The sequence below is a fragment of the Trachypithecus francoisi genome, unplaced genomic scaffold (assembly GCF_009764315.1).
Source record: "Trachypithecus francoisi isolate TF-2019V2 unplaced genomic scaffold, Tfra_2.0 Contig01440, whole genome shotgun sequence".
In the NCBI taxonomy this organism is placed as follows: domain Eukaryota; kingdom Metazoa; phylum Chordata; class Mammalia; order Primates; family Cercopithecidae; genus Trachypithecus; species Trachypithecus francoisi.
In genome coordinates, this window is record NW_022681431.1 from 16,824,344 (window position 1) to 16,846,381 (window position 22,038).

At 40.1% G+C, this 22,038-nt stretch overlaps 1 protein-coding gene across 3 annotated transcripts in view; it reads right to left on the reverse strand.

Annotated features, from left to right (window-relative positions):
- The window catches only part of KIF13B (kinesin family member 13B), a 204,346-nt gene that overhangs the window by 97,416 nt on the left and 84,892 nt on the right, over window positions 1-22,038 (reverse strand). For all 3 annotated transcript variants that reach the window (XM_033229868.1, XM_033229860.1, XM_033229876.1), the window contains exons 8-13: window positions 21,469-21,603; window positions 18,827-18,939; window positions 17,436-17,547; window positions 9,170-9,382; window positions 7,534-7,644; window positions 2,573-2,707 (exon numbers count right to left, since the gene is read on the reverse strand). In XM_033229868.1, coding sequence (XP_033085759.1) covers window positions 2,573-2,707; window positions 7,534-7,644; window positions 9,170-9,382; window positions 17,436-17,547; window positions 18,827-18,939; window positions 21,469-21,603 — 819 coding nt within the window. The remainder of the gene's footprint in view (window positions 1-2,572; window positions 2,708-7,533; window positions 7,645-9,169; window positions 9,383-17,435; window positions 17,548-18,826; window positions 18,940-21,468; window positions 21,604-22,038) is intronic.

Sequence of the window (22,038 nt, forward strand, 5' to 3'; positions counted from 1 at the left end):
TCCATGACACTGACTGACTGTGGGTTTACTGTCCATCTTGTATTCCAAGCACTTAACAAAGGCCTGGCATATGTAGGCATTAAAAAAATATAAAAATAAACGCACAATCATTTCCCTTTGTGTGCCCAGGTAATCAAAGTAAGATAAAGTTACTCAGGGATAGCATCTCAGTCTCTTTATTGGTAGATGGGTATCATGACTCTAAAGTATGCTATTATAAAGTATTTCAGGATAAATAGAGGGGGTGTTATATTCTAGAAGAGTAAGAGAACTGTACAATTGGAACTAGAAAGAACTTTAGAGACGTTTTAATCCAATGCCTTCACTTACACATGGAGTGACTGAAGTCATGCAGAGACGTGAAGTCATCTGCCCAGCATCTAAATCGACTTTTGAATTTGAAGGCATAGTAATAAAAAATGCTCAGCCTCCAAATTCCGCCATCCCACATTATAGTATCACTTTACTGAAGCAAAAACTGTTTTTACTTAAACAAAAACAGTTGGTATCACTTTACTGAAGCAAAAACTATTCTTTTACTGAAGCAAAAACTGTTCATCCTTTTGAATGTGCCTTGTCTTGAAGATATGCTTGTTGTGGGGTCAGCTTGGGCAGTCAAGAAATCAACACTGCCTCAGACTTGGCCCAAAAGGGCTGGCCACAGAGTCTGAAACAGAACCCAAACACCTCCACACATCAGAACCATTTGACAACTCTCCAAACATCTTTAAATAGCTTCTTTAAGTTTTTAGTCAAGGAGCAGATATGAATCAGAGATTTTTCTTGATGTGTGTTTGTGTGTTCCGATTTGAACTACATTACAATGGAAAGAAAAAGAATTTCTAGTTCTGAAAAAAGAACAGAATATTTAGGTCCTATTCTAACATTGCATCTCTTCCCACGTAGTCAGCTCATTAGCTTTACTTTTCTGGTCACCGTCATGTGGCTATCCCCAGCTGACATCCTAACTCAGAATGCTACCAGCACTGTTCAGAAGCAAAGTAATGGATAATACTTTTTTTTTTTTTTTGAGATGGAGTCTTGCTCTGTTGCCCAGGCTGGGGTGCAGTGGCATGATCTCAGCTCACTGCAACCTCCACCTGTTGAGTTCAAGAGATTCGCCTGCCTCAGCCTCCCAAGTAGCTGGGACTACAGGTACGTACCACCACCACTGGCTAATTTTTATATTTTTAGTAGAGACAGAGTTTCATCATGGTGGCCAGGCTGGTCTTGAACTCCTGACCTCAAGTGATCTGCCCACCTCAGCCTCCCAAAGTGCTGGGATTACAGGTGTGAGCCACCACACCCGGCCAATAATACATCATTTTTTAATAGGCAAGGAAAATATGTGTATAAGAAACCATAGGAGTATCAAACAAAAAAGTGGAATGTGGAATCTTTTCTTTTGTGTAGTGCTTCTGTTTACAAAGTGCTTCTGTATCTCCAACCCTCACAGGAACCTGGCAAAGTAGCCAGAGATGCTTCCCTCCATTTACAAAGGAATTAGTCTAGAGGGGGCAAAGGGCTTGGCCGTAGACTAGAGAGACAGGTCACTCCCTCCTACCCCAGCTTTGCTGCCACTGAACCACAACACCTGAAACATGCACACATGAAGGTATGCATCAAAGACACAGCCTAACTCACAGCACAACAACACACCGTATAAGACATTTATTAACAACGGCCTTCTCAAAATGACACAGATTCACTGCCCCCGGATCTTTCCAAGCTCTTCTGAAATGAAATCACGCAGTTCTCTTAGAGCTGTTTTCCAGGTAGTCAGCTTGTTAGCTTTACTTTCCTGGTCACATTAATTAAACCCACACATGTGAGGGGAAAAAAACTGTTACCAATCCTGTGTTAGAGTCGTGCAGTCCATCATATACAATAAGTAATTTGTGCTCTGGGCTTGACACAGCCCATTCTGGACGCTCCTCGAATCTGTGTGGCATCTCAGGGTTCAGGCTTATTCTGAAGATGTCTCTTATTTTACTGATATATTCCATGATTTACAGATTTCAGTGGATACATCTTTTCTGTTCCATGCTCTGACTCACTCAGTCTCTAAGGAACCTATACTCTCTTTTTTTTAACAGACTGATAACCCAAATTTGTAATTTTTCCTAAGAGTTATTGGAAACACAAATTTCATACCAACCGGTCCTAAGAACTTTATTTATACATTTTTTTCTTGTGAGCTAACACACTGCTCACAGAAAAATGTACTTCACGTAAACCATAAAAGCTTTAGTATACTTACTAAATGAATCATTTAGTCTTCAAAGTCATCCATTTTTAAAGTTATCTACTTAATTCCTTGATACAAATCATACTAAATAATGGTAGGAAGGCTATTTAACTTGTTGGAAATAATATCAGAGTATAATTTTTTTATATTGTCAGGTTGAATGGCATCAAGGACTAAAAAAGAAAACTGAGCCCAGAAACCCAAGATGGTTCCATAACTTCTTGCTGTTTTTTGAGTAAGCATGGTTCCCCAAGTTTACTAAAGTACTGTGAAATATTATCCTATTTTGTGACAAGAATCTAGTAGCAAAGCACATTACTTCACCTTTAAGTAGTAGACCAGAAGCTCATTCAGAGCTGGGTCAGCATTCAGATTCACCAGGAAGCATTTATCATCCCCAACTTTGATTCCCGAAGACTGAAGAGATATTCCAAGACTCTCAAGCTGTTTCTGTCGTTCCTGTAAATGTATCAGAGAAGTATTAATTCCACAGCTATTATTAAGGCAGTGAGATATCCAAGCGCTTACATTACAATGTTACAATTATTCAATAGTGTTGTAATTCAAATACATTCTCTTAGGCTATGGCATTATAGATTTATTGCATTTTTCTCTTCTTTCCATACTATATAATTTTTGCATTAATTCTAATTTTATTTTGAAAAATAAAGTCCATTACATACAGTAACTAATTGTACTAGTGAATTCTCAGTTTTCATTCTTGAAAATATCTAAAATCTTGAATTCATCTCATTTAACTCTGAATATACGAGCAAAGGTGTGTGCACTTTCCTCAGCTATGATCCTTCTTAAAAGCAAAGGAGGATCAATACACTCTTCTGCTTGACATCTTCAGCGACCTCCCAATCAGGATAAAGGCCAAACTCCCTCAGTAAAGTTCACAAGGCCCTTCAATCTGGCCTGCTTCCCCTCTGGCTTCATGTCTTCTAACTTCTGTCAAACCCGGCATGAAACTGCATGAAACAAGTTCCAGGTCCTTGAAAATGCTAAGAATGTTCTCTGAGCTGGGCGTGGTGGCTCACGCCTATAATCCCAGCACTGTGGGAGGCCAAGGCAGGCAGATCACTTGAGGTCAGGAGTTCAAGACCAGCCTGGCCAACATGGTGAAACCCTATCTCTACTAAAAATATAAAAATTAGCCAGGCATGGTGGCAGGTGCCTGTAATCCCAGCTACTCAGGAGGGTGAGGCAGGAGAATCACGTGAACCCGGGAGGTGGAGGTTGTGGTGAGCCGAGATCACACCACTGCACTCCAGCCTGGGTGACAAAGAGAGACTCCGACTCAAAAAAACAAAACAAACAAAAAAACAAACAAAAAACAAACAAAAAAAGTTATCTTTGTTCTCGTTAGCTGAAAAGATTTTATACCTCTTTCTTCTATCTGGAGCAGACATGTTCCACTTTGTAACTGTTTATCAGGCCATTTCTCTCACACGAGACTGTGTGCTGTGTGGGCACAGATCCTACCTTATATACTGTTGTGTTCCCAGCACTTAGCAGTGAAGGACACATGGCGAGCACTCAAAACATCAGTGTGGTGAATTTATCCAAAACCAAACAAACTTGCATATGCATTCAAGCACTATTTTCATAATACGGGCCTTTCCTTTTTTGTGCCTGCCTCTGAACCCATACAAAAAATATGTGAACATCTGTACATCATAAGGGTATAGGCATGGATCTCACAACCAGATGCTCTGTGGTTAGGGTACAGTTGGAGCTGGAGAGGGTATCTTCGACTATGGGTAAACAGCAAGTAGCAATGAGTCAATCACCCAAGATCTCTGATTCTGGGGAAAGGCAAGACGGACTAAGTCACTTAACTAGAGCCACACAGTAAGTTTGCAGCATAATTAAAATAAAGCTTCACAATTTTGCTATTTCTAGACATGCCATTATAATTTATACAATCACTGCAACTCAGCCAATATATCCTACCTAGAAGTATACTACCACAAAATTGAAATGTGTATTTTGGTCCTGGGTCTTCAAATCAAGTCTTTAAATCAAGTTCTAACAAAAAGGACTACAGGCTTCTTTCAGAAGTTTTGAATCATTTAACACTAACCATCAGCGTTTTCTGCACTCATTTCCAAGAAGTGATTCTCCTTGATAAAAGAGTCATGTCCATAAGATGAAGAAAGTAACTATACCTTTCTCTAAGTTATCCTAGTTATTACTGTTTTACGCTACTTCCCTGTGCATGTTTCTGTCATTTGAGATTTTATACTGGTAAAAACGCTACAAAACTTTTGTCTAATCCAAAAGAGGCATAATGGTGGAAAACTGTCAATTCGTTATTGTGTTTCCCACCAAAAACTAAAGTTTTAAAATCATCTTAAAAAATTACGAATGTTTGTAACACCTAGGAATCAGCTCATAACAAAGTACTATATGATAAAATATAGTTTACTGATATCATCAAATATTGCTTCTGATATCAGGGGTTGGTTAACTTTTCCTATAAAATGTCAGATAGTAAATATTTAGTCTTTGTGGGCCATGGGCTCTCTGTCTTATTCATTTCTGCTGCCGAAAACATACATAATACGTAAACAGATGAACACAGCTGTACTCCAAAAAAATTTACAAAAGCAAGTGGCGGATCCAGTTTAATTCACATGCATTGTCTGTCAACCCCTGATCTATCTCAAGGTTTTGATTTCACTTAAGTGTATATCTTCTAATGGGAATATAAAAGATAAAAATAAGGGACAATGTGGTATAGCAGATATGGCACTGGAATTAGAAAATACTCATCATGAGTTCTTTTTATGCAAAAATATTATTAAGTGTACAACACTAAAAGATAGTCTTTTTTCTTGAGAACCTTACAAACTCAATAGCAACTGAAATTACACATAACAATTAAACAATGGTAAAGTATTGGATGATGTAGGGTCAAAGGGTGCAGAAGCTGCAGGGAATTCCATGGCAGGGCCATCGGAGGGCTAGCACCCTATCGGAAGGTGTTACAGAGCCCGGAGGACCCATGGAGAGCCCAGCTAATTTGCAATTGCCCCCAAAATGATGTGAGAAGTCCTTCAAAAAAGAAATTCATTGAATTCACTCTGCCCAGAAATTGCCAAATTTATCTGACCATGGACCACATCAACTGACATGTCTCAAGTCATCTTCCAGAAGATATATTAACACTTTGTGGCTCTACTGTCAGAAATAGATTTTGGAAGATGTCAGTTTGGATTAGGAAGAGGTAAGTGATCAAGAGACCAGGATTTTTCAGTGATAAAAGAAAAACGTTCAGCAGCACTACAGCCTGGGAGCTCTGGAAGGTAAGGCATTGAAGGAGCTGCTGAATGAAATCAGGCAGTGCCCCCAAAAGGGACCTCTGAGAGAGGAAAAGTAAAGGTGCCAACACTAAGCTCCCCAATGCAGACTCACTTTGATTTGCCCTGTTTTCTATCAGCACAACGACTCATCACTACAAATGTTTACTGTTGGAGCAACTCAGAATGGCTCAAAGTAGCTTCCAAATTGGACAATTATTAGAATGACTTATAATTCATAAAAAAACACAGGGAGATATGTAATGAGAAATAGTTTATATACTGATCTCTTCTCTGTAATTTGAGGGATATGCTTTAAGATAAGCCAATGCAGGGACACAAAAACAACACTGGCCATATGTTGATCTTTAATGAAACAAGGTGATGGGTACCTGTAGATTTAGTATACTTTTTTCTGATTTTTATCTACTTTGAAAATGTCTGCAATAAAAATGTTTTTAAAATCTATTTTAATCCCGGTCTGTGCTAATACAACACCCACTTTATGCTAAGTAACAACAGTACCATCCTACAATATCTGATACACAGATTGATTCTGGACAGCACATTTCAAGATGGAATCTACTGACTGAAAACAGATGGACCAAGTTCTATATATTCTCTAATACAAGTTAAAAACAACAGGGAATTTTAACTTAGAAAAGGAAGAGGAAGAGGCAGAGAGATGACTTTATATAGATGAACAACTTGGGTAGCAACAGTCCCTATCTTGTAAGACTACTGAGAGGATTACATCAAGTACTGTAGTTAAAAGTGCTTAGCATAGGGCTCAATACGTAAGTGGATCCAATAAATGCTGGCTGTTACTGTCATTACCAGTTCCTATGTTTGGGTGGGACCTCTCTTAGCTACAAAAGAACAAACTAGGGCCAGTAAGTAGAAGTGAAAGAATAAAAGACTGATTCAATCGCTACTATTACAGTTGTCTGATCACAAAAAGCCTGTCAGATGGGGTCCTGAGCTCCACATTACTATATATATTTCTAAAACAGAAGTTGGATAATCATGAAACAGGAAAGCCACAGTGTAAATCTATTATTAGGTGGATAGACTTTTTCTCCCAATGCTAAACTTAACTAGATCTTCCTAGACGAATACTAATGTTTCCGTCCTAAGGTTTCTGTTGTGTTTTTTTTGTTTTTTGTTATTGAGACAGAGTCTTGCTCTGTCACCCAGGCTGGAGTACAGGGGCATGATCTCAGCTCACTGCAACCTCCGCCCCTCAGGTTCAAGCTGATTCTTGTGCCTCAGCCTCCCAAGTAGCTGGGATCACAGGTGTGTGCCACCACGCCCAGCTAATTTTTGTGTTTTTAGTAGAAACAGCATTTTGACATCTTAGCCAGGCTGGGCTCAAACTCCTGACCTGAGGTGATCCACTTGTCTCAGCCTTCCAAAGTGCTGGGATTACAGGTGTGAGCCATCACACTGGCCACCACCCTAAGATTTCATAACTATTACTGTTACTAGAAAATGGTGAGAGACAGTCACCTCAGATTTAGGAATTTCATATTACTTTCACTGGGTTTTCACATGGAACCAAGAAGTTCATGGCCTAATATCTACAAAAATATATATATACTTTTTTTTTTCTTGGCCACATGCACTGGATTGAGTAATTTTGTAATTTCAGCAAGTTCCTTAGGTCTCTAAAGCACTTAATAGAATGGGGTGTTAAGAGCCAGGGGCTACAAAGGAGTTATTTCATTAAATTTTTTTTAAAAGATCACTGATACTAAAAAATTATTTCTTACATAAATGATTAAGTGCAATTATATCCTGTTTATCCTTCAAATTAATTTTGCAAAGTATAGATTCTCTTAGATCTAGATTCCTAATGATAGTATTAGATTTGCCATCAACCTCTCTGAAGATCAAAAAGGAACCAGGAACACCATGTGTTCCACTGTGCAAACTGCCATGAGGTTTCACGCGCTCCATCAGTCAGGAAACACGAACCTGTGCAATCTCCTCCGTCTTCCTTAATTTCTCCTCCCAGGTCACAGTCATTTCCTGGATTAGCTTCTCAGATTCTTCCAGCCGGTCCTTTAGCTCTGGAGATTTCATTGCCTACAAGCAAAATGTTTACTTCATGAAATGTCTAGATGATGCCCTGGAAAAAGAAGTGGCCAACTCTAAAAGGACAAAAGTAACAATCTGCCTCCTCTTGGCTGTATGTCATGCTGAGGTCCAACATCTACTTGAAATGTAATGACAGACCTCCAGCACCTCGATTGTTCTGAGGACCACAAACTGATCGAGTTATCCAAAATATGCCCAAAACGAAGGCTTTTTTCCTTTTCTGCCACTCTATTGTGAAGATATAATTACATTTAAGGATGCAAAAATGTAAAGCTTCTAAGGGTTTATTTTTAAAATCCCAATAGGTTATACATCTAGACTTAGACACATGATTCATTCTAGCCCTTGCTGATGACTTCAGGAATTAATCCACATACATACAGACTTAACGTGTACATGTTGCAGACTGGATGGTGTTATTAATACCAAGGAGACAACAGTCTTCATGGACTGTAAAATTATTCCTATAAAAACAGGATAAAATTGAACAGGTAAAAATATGATCAAGATAATCATCTTGACTATGTCTCTTACTGATTTATTCCCAGAAAACAGGTATGAGAAAGAAAGCAAACTCCAGAAAGAGTCCCATAGTGCTGAGAAACTGTGGGAAGAGAAATGCTAATGAAAGCAGGAATCCTGGCTGGGCAGAGTGGCTCACTCCTGTAATCCCAGCACTTTGGGAGGCCGAGGCAGGAGGATCACCTGAGGTCAGGAGTTCAAGACCAGCCTGACCAACATGGAGAAACCCCGTCTCTACTAAAACTACAAAATTAGCTGGGCGTGGTGGCATGCACCTGTAATCCCAGCTACTCAGGAGGCTGAGGCAGGGGAATCACTTGAACCCAGGAGGCAGAGGTTGCAGTGAGCCAAGATCATACCACTGCACTCCAGCCTGGGCAGTAAGAGTAAAACTCCATCTCAAAAAAAAAAAAAAAAAAAGTAGGAATCTTGAATCTGACACTTCATTCCACTTTCCCAAGAGGATGAGCACTTGGGATGGCAGGTTTTCAAATTTATTAATGTAACATTATCCATTACAGAATACACAGAAGACAGCTGTAATAGAATACTGCTAAATACATGGGTACTTCTACTATAAAATATTTTCTACAAACATAATTAATCCACAACATGGAAAAGCTAGATTATGAAGGTGTAGAAGACTCAAGATTTTCATTCTGACTTCTACCAGGTAACAAATGACATTCAACAAAAATCTTGCTCTCCATCATTTTCTGCACAAAAATTAAAATTATATACACATGGTCTCCAGCATCTCTCTTCCTCTCCTATTCTATTCTACCTCTCTTTTGTCTGCTGCCTGAATAGAAATGCAAACATTTTCTCAATTCTCTTTATTTGTTCCTGTTCAATCTTTTTCACACCTGTAAAACCTCTTTGAATTCACAAAGTAGAGTACTCATCCCTCACAGCCCAGGGGAAGAAAATTCAAGCTCCAGGCTGACTCCTCTTTCTGGACTCACAGGGCACACGCGGTTGTGCCTCCTACCTCTGCTTTGGTCAGTTGCTCCCGGAGTTTCTCAACTTCTTCCCGGAGATCCCGGATAATTCGGGCATTAGGGTCCTCGTTCACCACAGCGTGGTTAACAATGTGCTTGGCTCTATCTGCATACCGCAGAGTTGAGAGGGTTTCATCATAGTTATCAGCTGCAGGACTCACAGTAGCCACCATGGCAGTCTTGCTGTTACCCCCAAGGCTGTCCTACAGGAGAAAAAAGAAAGTTGAGTAGCATATTACAGTTGAAAGAAGACATCATATGAGAAACCTGAAATCAGAAATGGTGAACAAATTTCCCCGGGTCAAACACGTTCAACGACAGAGCCAGGGCTAAAATGCAGGTGTACAGACTTGGGTCCTGTGCTGTGTCTTCTCTGCCAAGCCACTGTACTAAAAAGAGGGAGTTTTAGCCTTTGATAAAGGACAGGGAAATGTCATGAAACCTACCTTTATCTCAGTTTAACAAAAATTAATTCTAAGCTATCTGCCCTATTTTATAGGCAAGATGAGACCACAAGAACACAGACTATTCAGAATAAAAAGGACTCCTTAAATGCCTCCAACATCTTCATTAGAGGAACAAGCACGATACTTACTTGGCAAGCTCCTCCACAGCTCTGTGAAGCCTAATAATGGCTCAGAAAGGTGCTGTTACAAGCTATCAAGCACCTTGCAAAGTTTTTAAAACATAAGGTACAATTATAATCTTACAAAAGTATGTTAAAGCAACTTCATTTTCTTCCCTCTGATAGCACTTCAAAAGCTACTGAGGTTACAAGTTCTACAGAAACACTTCCACTGTGCGGACAAAGGTCCTGAGAAGAGATACTGTCTTCATGATACTCAAACTGCTAAGTACAGTGAAACGGCTTCAGGACTGACTGGCTTCCAACGGAATGAAAAAATGACCCTTGATTGAGAACATTAAAAATAGAGAGATATAACTCAAGCACAAAACTAGACTTGGGACATCAAGCCCACCATGCTGTACTGCACCACAGACAAGGCTGCCCATGCAGGTGACCTCCTGGTACCCACACCTTGAGTGTGGCCAGGACTTATTCATTGGTCTCCAAGGAATGAAAGTGATGGCATGTCACTTCTAAGTAGATGTGAAGATTCAAAGAAGATGGTGGCTTCTGTTTTGGGTGTTTTCTTTCACTCGAGGGAAACGGGCTGCTGTGAAGTGAGGTGGCCCTATGAAGAGAGGCCCACAGGAATGCGTTTGGAAGCAGATCTTCTGGACCCTGCTGACAACCATCTAAGTGAGCAGACACCTCCCCTCACCGGTCATGCCTTGAGATGATGATGGCACCCCCATCCCCAACACTTTAATTACATCCATGTGAAACAACCCGGCTAGAGCCAGGTTGTTAAGCTGCACACACCCGGAGTCTTGACCTATGGAAACCCAGAGACAATAAATGACTTGTTTCCAGCTGTTCCATTCTGAGGGTAATGTGTTACAAGCAATAGGTAACTACTCATACACTAGGACAGCAACCCAGGCTGAGACAAATTATCAAAGCAAACAAACAAAAAGATTGAATATACTCTTTTTGGTAACACAATGTCACTGAATGACAGGCTCTCAAGATTAGAGGGAACACTGCAATGGGCCAGTAATGGGGAATTCACTAGAGCATAAGAAAGCTAACTCTCCTTTGAGGCAGCATTAACCTATGGAAAACTGCTTTTGAAGATACAAGACTTTGCCAATCTTATTACAACTAAAATGTGTTGGAACAATCTGTGATTTCCCCAGTCTTTGGGCATGCACTTTATTTTACTTAAGTCTCCACCTTTTGTGACTTCAATTTATCACAGAGCCTGGTTTTATTGGTGAGAAAACAGGTCCGTTTGGACAATGGAGGTTAAATCTTGCACTCTGCCTAAAAATCTAGAACTGGTAAGGTGAACAATATCCTAGCCCGGTTAAGATTCTGCCTTCAAGTCCAACATGATTTCCACTACCCACAATACACATTTGGTAACACAGAGAAAATTCAGGTCTGAAGATTAAATAAGGTGACCTGATATCTTTCCAAATTATCTTACCCTAGTTTCAGAAACAAAATGATTCCTGAAGTGTTACTAAAAGGTCAATATGATCACAGGCAGTATGTCCCTTATTCATATACAGTGAAAGTTTGGTTTTCCACAGAAAACATAATTATATTGTTGAAGAAAATATAATTTAATGCATGACACAGAAAGAACTATAACTAATTTGCACTTTAGGAGGTAAAAGCCATGACTGTTTGCTTCGCTCTTCACCTCTAGACACTAATCTCACATAGCTGGTGCTCCAGATTTGGCAACTTTCAGAAAAAATTCATGAAGAGTCCCATGCACATGAGTGAAATTCAAATGTGATATAACAAGAGCACAGGAATTCAACCTCATTGCTGTTTGGTTCACTAGCAGCATCGCGCTGTCCTCTGAGAACTGTAGCACACTGTCAGCCCATATGAACAGCAAATGCTGTCAGTTGAAAGGGGATTTGTAACAACAACTACTAAAGGAGAAAAGTATGTATATTGTGCTCCAATTTATGCTGAGAAAAGGAAACCTGGCAAACAACAAATGCTTGATATTTTAAAAGCCCTTGTTCATGGAGTAACAATACCCTTATGTTAAAAATGACCTCATGCCATCAGCAAAAAGGAAGTCACAACAAAAGAACTGGCACTCATTCAAGGAAAAAGTAGAAAGTGTCTTGTTTACTCTTTAACTGTTTAATTGGGCAAATCAGACGAGGTTTGTTTCAAAAGTGGCAACCGCAAATTAAACAGACATAGGACAGAATTTACTTTTGGAAGTCAGAATTTTTAAAAGCTGAAAGAACTCTGTGAAGACATATAATCAAATTATTTCATTTTACAGATGAGAAAGTGAGACCCAGGAAAATGACAGACTTTTCAAAGGTCACAGAGCTGGTTCAGAGCAGAGCTGAAATTATTCATTCATTTGACTCTTCCTGGAGTTCACCATCTAGGGAGGATGCTGGTAAGCAAACACTATATAACAGGAACTAAGATGATAGGGATAAATACAATATGGTCTAAAACAAACAGCAGAGAGCCAAATCTTGAATGGTTAAGGAAGACTCTCACAGAAAGTGACACTTGAGACTCAAAGATAGAGAAGCATTACCCAGGTAAAGGGAGAGGGGAGGGGAGGCAGCAGAGACTGAAGAGATGGGAGAGGAAGGCGTGTTCCAAGTGGAACAAGAGTAAAGTCCTAGAGGTAAGACAACACTCATCACTTAGCTGGAATTTGTAACATCAAGAAGCACAAGATGAACAATAAAAAGTAAAAAGTGGTCAGCTCATGAAGGACTTTGTAAGTCACACGCCATTAAAGAATTTGGACTCTGGCTGGCTGCAGCGGCTCATGCCTGCCTGTAATCCCAGCACCGTGGGAGGCCAAGGTAGGAGGATCACTTGAGTCCAGAAGTTCAAGACCAGCCTGGCCAACATAGTGAGACTGTTTATATAAAAAAGAAAAAAAATAGAATTTGGACTTTATCCTAAGAGCCTATGGAAGTTACTGAAGAGACTGAGGGTTAAGAGTATTAATTTAAAAAGATGTTGCAACCTAACCATGGAGAAAGGACTGGACTAAGAAAGCTCGAGGGAAATGATTGTCATCCAAGCATCAGATGAAAGTGGCCTTCATTAGGGAGGTGGCAGTAGGAACGAAAAGGGGGAGATGAATTAGAAAGGTACTCATCATCTGAGCACTCATTACCAGAAATTACTTCATGTTAAGAGGCCCACATTTAGATGGTTATTCAGAGGACCAAAAATCATCTTAATATGAAACAGTTCTCCACTGACCACTTAGCGAATGCACAACCCTCATTTAATGGTTGTTCCATCCTCCCTGGGAGAAGAGCACTCACATCCATCGCAGACCAACTCAACAAGAGGAGCCACAGCTTCTCTCATTCTCAGATGTTACACACATTAAGAGCACAACACAATTACAATGCAAACACGAGGCAGAAAAAAAAAAGACCCTGTGAAACTGAAAGTGTTATAGAAGATGGGCAGTTTTACAAGTTCAATGGAAATTATGTTGGAGAATACAGGAAGTATGCCCATGTCAAAGTAGGATCTGGATGAGTCAGACTAAGAATTTCAGAAGGAAAAAGCAACAGGGACCTGAAACCCACTTTAAAGGAAAAGGATCTGCATTTCCACCAACTTGGAGAGGGCTCTGGGAAAACTGCTTAAGCTCTGGAACATGTTTTGCAAAAAATGCCCCTATTTACGATCTTCTGTGAAGGCTAAATGACGTTAAAAAAAGATCATATACATTTTTTTCTTTTTTTTGAGATGGAGGCTCACTCTGTTGCCCAGGCTGGAGTGCAGTGGCACGGCCTTGGCTCACTGCTACCTCTACCTCCTAGGTTCAAGTGATTCTCCTGCCTCAGCCTCCCAGGTAGCTGGGATTACAGGTACACACCACCACTTCCAGCTCATTTCTGTATTTTTAGTAGAGATGGGGGCTTCACCATGTTGGCCAGGCTGGTCTCAAACTCCTGGCCTCAGGTGATCTGTCCACCTCAGCCTCCCAAAGTGCTGGAATTACAGGCATGAGCCCCATGCCCAGCCAGATCACATACATTTTTAAGGAAAAAAATAATGTCAAATATTCAGCAAACACGGGACTTATTTTTAATACATGAAAGTTGCAATTATAACCTAAGTTAACTGAACAGCAGATTAAGTGACCTTTTAAAAAATGTTTATGGTTTCATTCTTCAAGTTCAAGTATTTCTATCAAAGACTGGTAAATATCAAGTGAGTATCCTTCTAATGAAAATAACCTTTGATAAAATGAGCACAGCCTTGGCAAAAATAGCTGCACAGTCAAGTCAGTGCTGATTCCAATCCCAATCCTGCCATTCACTAGTTCTGCACCCTCTGTCTCATCTGACTACTGGGAACACCACCCTTTCCCTTCTAAGAAGGAAATGAGATGATGTCCATGAAGCCCTTGGCATGGCACCAGACACTCCTACAACAGGTGCTCCTGGCCTCCAGCCCACTGAAGCCACCCAGTGATTACCCATGCCATTTTCACTGTGTCGATTAACAAAAGACAGTTCTTGTTTTTTCGTGCTTTTTTTTTTTTGAGAGGGAGTCCCACTCTGTCACCAGGCTGGAGTGCAGTGGCGCGATATCGGCTCACTGCAACCTCCTCCTCTTGGGTTCAAGCGATTCTCCTGCCTCAGCCTCCCAAGTAGCTGGCATTACAGGCATGCACCACCACACCCAGCCAATTTTTGTATTTTTAGTACAGGCAGTGTTTCACCATGTTGGTCAGGCTGGTCTCAAACTCCTGACTTCAGCTGATCGTCCTGCCTCGGCCTCCCAAAGTGTTGGGATTACAGGCATCAGCCTCCACGTCCGACCAACAAAAGATACTTGTTGTTTTAAATGGACTCAAGTAGCAACACTGAAACAAGGACAATATATGATCAGGAAATGTTTCTGTGGAAAGTTTGAGGAAGTATCTTATCAAGATTTCTTCTAGAGGACAAGCATGGTGACTCACAACTGTAATCCTGGCACTTTGGGAGGCCAAGGCAGGAGGATGCTTAAGGCCAGGAGTTCAAGACCAGCCTGGGCAACACAGTGAGACCTCATCTCTACTAAAAATTAGAAAACAACAACAAAAAAAATGCTACGTATCGTGGTGCATACCTGTAGTCCCAACTACTCAAGGAGGCTGATGCGGGAGGATCACTTAAGTCCAGGAGTTCCAGACTGTAGTGAGTTATGACTGCACAACTGCACTCTAGCCTGGACAACAGAGACCCCGTGTGAAAAAAAAAAAAAAAAGACTTCTTATATATTTAAAAAAAAAATTCCTGACCAGTTGCGGTGGCTCATGCCTGTAATCCCAGCACTTTGGGAGGTTGAGGTGCATGGATCACTTGAGGTCAGGAGTTCAAGACCAGCCTGGTCAACATGGCAAAACCCTGTCTCTACTAAAATTTAAAAAATCAGCCAGGTGTGGCAGTGCGCACCTATAATCCCAGCTACTCGGGAGGCTGAAGCAGAAGAATCACTTGAACCAGGAGGTGGAGGTTGCAGTGGGCTGAGATTGCGCCACTACACTTTGGCCTGGGTAACAGAGCAAGGCTCTGTCTCAAAGAAAAAAAAAAAAAAAAATCCTTTGGTAATGAAACAATTAAAGAAATTTTTTTAATACATATGTTTAAGGTGTAAAGCATGTTTGATATATATAAACATACTAATATAACTGATTACTACAAACAAATGAACACAACCATCACCTTACACGGTTACCTTTTGTGAGAAGCACACCTAAAATATAGCAAATTTTTTTTTGTATACGATACAATGTTATTAACTATAGTCCTTATACTGCCCATTAGATATCCAGACTTAGTATCCTATATAACTACAAGTTTATTCACTAATTTTAATGGCTTTTATGAAAAAGAATAATTATATCCATCCTCCAAAGTCTTGAATTTTGCAGTTTGCTTGTTTTTCTAATTATTCTACAGGAAAAAAAACTACAAAACATTTCTGTTAGTCTTACAGAAGTAGAAGTGCTTATGCTGTTTGAGACAGGAAGGAAAAGTAAATTTTTTTTTTTAGGTTAAAAGCACTGAGGTGTTTAGTTATATAGGCTGACATCAGTGATTCAAATAACAAAATCTGAATAATAATTTACTACTTTAAAAGACTAAAGGTTAGAATTGTCTTTATGGCAGGCCAAGGTGTTTTAATTTTGTTCCTAAAAATTATCTCTTACTATCTGATGTTTGTGAGGTTGCATGACAAACCTTTACAAGTGGTTTTAATTATCAAAATTTGTTTACACTTTTGTTTAAATTTCTAACAGTACTGCATTTTGGCCAAAGGAAGTAATGGACCTGATTTTCTACTGTGGCCAATTTATTAAATTTTAGCATTACATTTAAGAAAGAACACACATTTACATAAAGAATGTTTTATTTTAACAAAACATATTCAAACAGTGTGCGGAGTTCTGAATTAAAAAGTTGAACGCTAGTAAATCTTGAGAGGAGGTAGAAACCAGGAGAAACCCCTAATTCATTTCACAAAGGCTGTTTTCTAAACGTGCTATGGACTAAATCAGTAACTATGTCCTCTACTAAGCTACTGGGGCGGCCTGTGTTGAACTCATCTTAGTACTTTCAACCCCCAATGCAATGCAACGCATGCCAGGTGTTCAACAAATTCTTGATCAGTAAGAAAATAGAGCATCACAAAATTAAACAGGGCACATAAAATTATTTCTCCATTTTAAAAATAGAAAAAAAAAAGAGTATTAAAGGATTTAGTCAGGTGACACCCCTATAAATGGGTTAAATTGTCACTGCAACTTATATCCTCTAATTCCCAGTCCAATATCCAACTCACCACACCACCTTATGAAGACTAAAGGGGCTCTGGAGGGCTGGAGGAAGCTGGAAATAAGTTTCTTTTTTCACCAAACTATTACATGTTATCACCATCTCTGTCATGATCTATCACAAATTCAGGTTCTAATATTGTGTGTGCACATCTTATCTCCCTCACGAGCCACAGAGGGCAAGAAGTGCCCTCTGTTTTCCTCTGTTTTAAAATGGAGGCTACGTTCTCCTCCTACCACTGCACATTGACTTTCTTCTTTCTCACTTCCATCGCTCTTGTTCATACAGAATCAATCAATTAATGAATGACTGTGTGCCCTACTCTGCAGCCTCTAACAACACCTTTAAGAAGCCAAAAGCAAATTAAAGCCATCATGAGTAAAGCTAAACAGAAACCAAGGTCTGAATGCCCTGAAGTTAAACAGAAAACAAGCTCCAAAATGTTAGCCCAAGAAAAGGAGTCTGTGGTAGGCCAGGGTGGCCCAGCTGAGTGTGAGGCCAGCAGAGGCTCCTCCTCCATGACTCACACAGCAGTCAGATGAGCAGAAGGCCCTTTCTCTACTCCCCCAAATCTCCAGAAGCAATCGTGTGATTCCTTGTGCGTCCAGCAACCTCACTGCATCCAGGTTCTAGTAAGCTGGAATGTGAATTGCTAGGAAAAAAAACCTATGTTTATTCCATCAAAAATGTCATTACCATAAGAGCCTAATAATTATACATTTGCACACCGATGGAGGAAATGATACCTGGAAGGGATTAACAGTCTACTCTTTTTTTCTTCCTTCTTGCCAACCACCAAAAGTTTGCCATGAAGGAAAAAAACAAACTTACTTTGAGCAGCCAAGTGAGAACTGAGTCACGATATGGAACAAATTTATTCTTGTTTTTGCCAGCACTCTGATCTGCAAGAGCTGAGATAACCAGACCGAGGGTTGTGAGGGACCTGCATGGTACAACAAACCGAAATAATTACAAAAATGAAATATATCAAATGTCACATTTTAGCACAAAGATTGAACACCAAGATGCCCTTGTACCTGCATGTGAGCAGCACCCTGTCAGCATTTTGCTACTCAGTTCAAAAGCACACAACTCGAAATAGCTATTTTCCCCAATACTACTATAAGCAATAAAAATGCTTAGCCCAATATTTTGTAGTACATAAAAATGTGAGCTATAAATCTTCAGGTCAATATAACACCAAAACCACGTATCTTTAAGAAAGGAAGCCAGAAACACAATAATTAAACCATAGTACAAAGCAAAAATTGTATATATGAGATTCAATAATAGGATAGCATCTGGGTGATGGTGTTCTATCATCTCCATTTGGTTTATGACTCCTATGTGTCCTTCTGGGAGCCACAAGGACAGAAAAGCTTCCTACCCATAATGAGCTAACGATTCGGCTTGAGGGAGAAAATTTGAAGCCCATATGAAGGAACTGGTAAACAAAATATTACTTCATATTATTCGTAGCACAGGATCACCCCTCCCATGAAAAGAATTACCTGACCCAAAACAGCAATAGGGCCACTGCTGAGAAACCCTGACCTGACTGAGTCTGTGCTCTTCGACCCCATCAGGCATCTCAACAAAACCTAAAATGAGCCCACATGAAGGAACTGGTGAACAAAATATTACTTGGTAAAGTCTTAGCTTCTTGGACTTGGACAAGCGCAACAGTGTCTAGTAAAGGAAAAGCTCAATGTGGTCAGTATGTGTTTGTCCAAAGAGCAACACACAGGTCAAGTTTCAACAGCTCCACTCTGAGAGACCAGTTATCTTTGATCTTCTCTATAGCTAAAACCAGTGGTTCTCAACTGGAGGGTGACTGTGTCCCCACAGGGAACAGCCATGGATATTGAAAGTGAGTTTGGGTTGACACACCTGGGGGTGGGGGAAGAGGTGGCAGCTACTATCGCCATCTAGTGGGGAGAAGCCAGGGATGCAGCTAGACACTCTACAAAGCACAGGATCACCCTTTCCATGAAAAGAATTACCTGACCCAAAACAGCAATAGGGCCACTGCTGAGAAACCCTGACTCGAGGCTGTGCTCTTTGGCCCCATCAGGCATCTCAACAAAACCTAAAATGAGCCCAGGGCCACTGAAAATACCATAAAAAAATTCCAAATCACCTTATTATTTTAACAACCACAGATGTTCCCCCATTGGCTATTAAATCAATAAAGTGATAAAAATAAGCTTGAGAGCACTTACTTGTTAATGTTGCTCCCTTCCTTCAGCCTGTCACCTGCAGCGCCCGTCTTCGTTGCTCGTTCACTGCCAGCTAAATCCACCAGGCTCAGTTTGCCCACTTTCTCTCCAGATGTCTACAAAGGAAATCAATCAATGCTAACAAACAGGAACACAGGGCCAGTTGTGGTGGTTCATGCTAGTAATTCCAGCACTTTGGGAGGACAAGGAACGAGGATCACCTGAGCCCAGGATTTCAAGAACAGCCTGGGCAACACAGCAAAATCCTGCCTCCATAAAAAATTAAAAAAAAAAAAAAAAAAAAAATAGCTGGCCATGGTGGTGCGTGCCTGTAGTCCCAGCTACTTGGGAAACTGAGGTGGGAGATCACTTGAGCCCAGAAGTTCCAGGCCACAGTGAGCTATGATTGCACCTCTGCATTCCAACCTGAGCGACAGAGTGAGACCCCGTCTCTTAAAAAACAATACAAAAAGAAGTTCTGTCACAACTAAACGGATTTATGATCTAAACCCTTTATTAAAAGTATTTAGTGTTACTTCAAAATTATTTTGTGCTGCTATAACATACTGTAAGAAAACTGTACAATCTAATGATGGAGATACAGAAAATTTATAAAACTACTAATCCATCCAGGATGAAAGCTAATTATCTCAGAAAAACTGTGCCTCCAAAATGAGCCATTTTGAAGGGTGCCCAATGAAATTTCCAGAGCAGTATACAAAAGTACTTCTAAGAGTTAAATTTTACTATTATTGGAAACTGTGTTTAAAATTTCACGGATATTTATCAATAATCCTGAGACAAAACACTCGCAATTCTGACATAAAAAAAATAAACTGACCTTTATACAACAGAAGAATCCCTCAAAATCTCAAAACATTTTGTAACATTTACATCTTATTCATATATAATTCCATTTCATGTCGGGTGTTAGATTTATATCTTTTTCTAGTTAAGATATTATATACATACAGATACAAAGATATCTTTATCAAAAGTGTTTTCTTATCAAGCACATACATGTAACATACTTTGTACTTCAATAGCAATACAAGAAATGTAGGAAACCAATACCAAAATCTATAGACTGAATCGTTTTTAAAGCCTTCCTTTAAAATAGACATTTCCATAAATAAACATGCTGTTAACAAAAGGATATTCAGTGTCCCAAATCAAAAGCACTTTTAGTTTAAAAAAAAAAAAAAAAGTCTTCAGTATGTTTTTTGTTTTATGCTGAAAAGGAAATAAGAAACAAAGAACTTTTTGTTGTTACACTAATCTTGCTGTGATGGTAAACGGAGAAAAATATGCTTTCAGCAGATGAAAATCCTGCCAAAGTATAGCACTTTGCCAGGGTGATTATTTTACCTTCTGGTATTTGAAATGGACACACTAGGGGGTAGGCATCATAATAAAATATGTAAAATTCACATTAAAAGAGGGAAGATGCAAATATACTAGGTAACAGACAAGTTTGCAACGCAGCAGAAGCACATGTATCTCTGACTGGGTTTACTCTTCACAAGATTCAAAATCAAACACTCAAAAAGTTATTCTACAAAAGCGAGTGATTTTATAGTACAATTTCCCCAATGTCATTTATTCCTTCTAATAGTGTTTCACAGAAGGCAACACTGCAAAAGAACCTCTGCTAAATCAGCTAGAAGTTTTGTTTTGTTTTTGTGAGACAGGGTCTTGCTCTGTTGCCCAGTGCAGCGGGGCAATCATAGCTCACTGCAGTCTCAAGCTTCTGGGCTCAACTAATCCTCCCACCCCACCTCCCTAGTCGCTAGGTCTATGGGCATGAACCACCCACACCTTGCTAATTTTCAAATATTCTGTAGAAATGGAGTCTTATTATGTTACCCGGCTGTTCTCCAACTCCTGGGCTCAAGCAATCCTCCGGCCTTGGTCTCCCAAAGTGCTGGGATTACAGGTGTGAGGCACAGTGCCTGGGCAAGCGAGAGAATTACCATTGGCTTATGCAGTTAGCCATCACAGTTTAAAACTCAAAAACTGCTGGGGCAGACAGTGGGCCATCGGTCCACTTAACTTCTGCTCCACCTTCCTTTAGTGCGAGTGGGTGGAAAGCTTAAACCCACATTTCTCAGACTCCCTGGCAGCCCAGGCTCAGGATACACCTGCTAGAGGCTGAAAAGCAGAAGTAGAGCATAGGCCGCCTGCTGCCACTTTCTGGCTCTTTCTGCTGGCAGCGGGACTGGGGAAATGCAAGCACATTCTCCAGGTTCCAGGATGCTATGAGGCGGCAGCATGAACAGAAGCAACTTCTCTATTCCTGCTTCCTGGATCACAGCTATGGGTATGCCTGGAACTCAGCGTTCTAGAGGTGTCCTCAGAGGTGGCACCACCCCAGTGGCCAGATATGTGCTGTTCAGAAAGTTATTCCTCAAGAGGCAGTCTAGAACCTGGTCCTCCTCAGATGTCCCAACAACCCTGGAATCACCTGCTTCCCTACATGACATCCCTTTCTATTGACCTGGAGTGGCTTCTGTTTCTTGTCCAGAGTCCTCATTGACACACAAGTCTAGCCAGGACTTTAATTCATCTAACACCTGTAGAAGAAAAAAATAAAACCACAATCCACTTTAGAAATATAAAAACAGGTCATGCATCTGAACACCTACCCCAGACTTCACATCGTAGAGAGTATGTGTGAGGGTGATTTTGAAAACTGCATGGGATCGGCTACTCTCCTCGTTCATGTTGGTTGCAGCAACTGTGCGAGATTTGTTACCCTCAGACATCAATGACTCAATATCCTAAGTGAAAACAAATCATAGACCCACATTTCATTACTTGTGTAATACACACTAAAACCCTGCTACACTACAAAATGCATTACAAGTTTTGCTACTTAGTCAACAACACTTGGAGTTAACATTCTTGTTTCTCAATGAACATTGAGCCCCATGGAGTACAATAGCCAATATCGTCTCTGAAAACTTAAAGTAGATCGTTTGCTACAGGTACAGAGGTGGCAGCTTTGACTCAAAGTTCAGAAGCTACACCTTTGGTCACACAAGATGAATAAGTATGCCACGCCAACCCTCATCTAATATAGAAATTTGAAAAAACTTAGTTTCTTTAATACAAAAGCAATACAAATTTATTGTTAAAACAAATTAGATTATACAAATAAGCAACACAAATAACTTAAATAACTTGTGTTATTTCTCCTTTCATCTAGGCATATC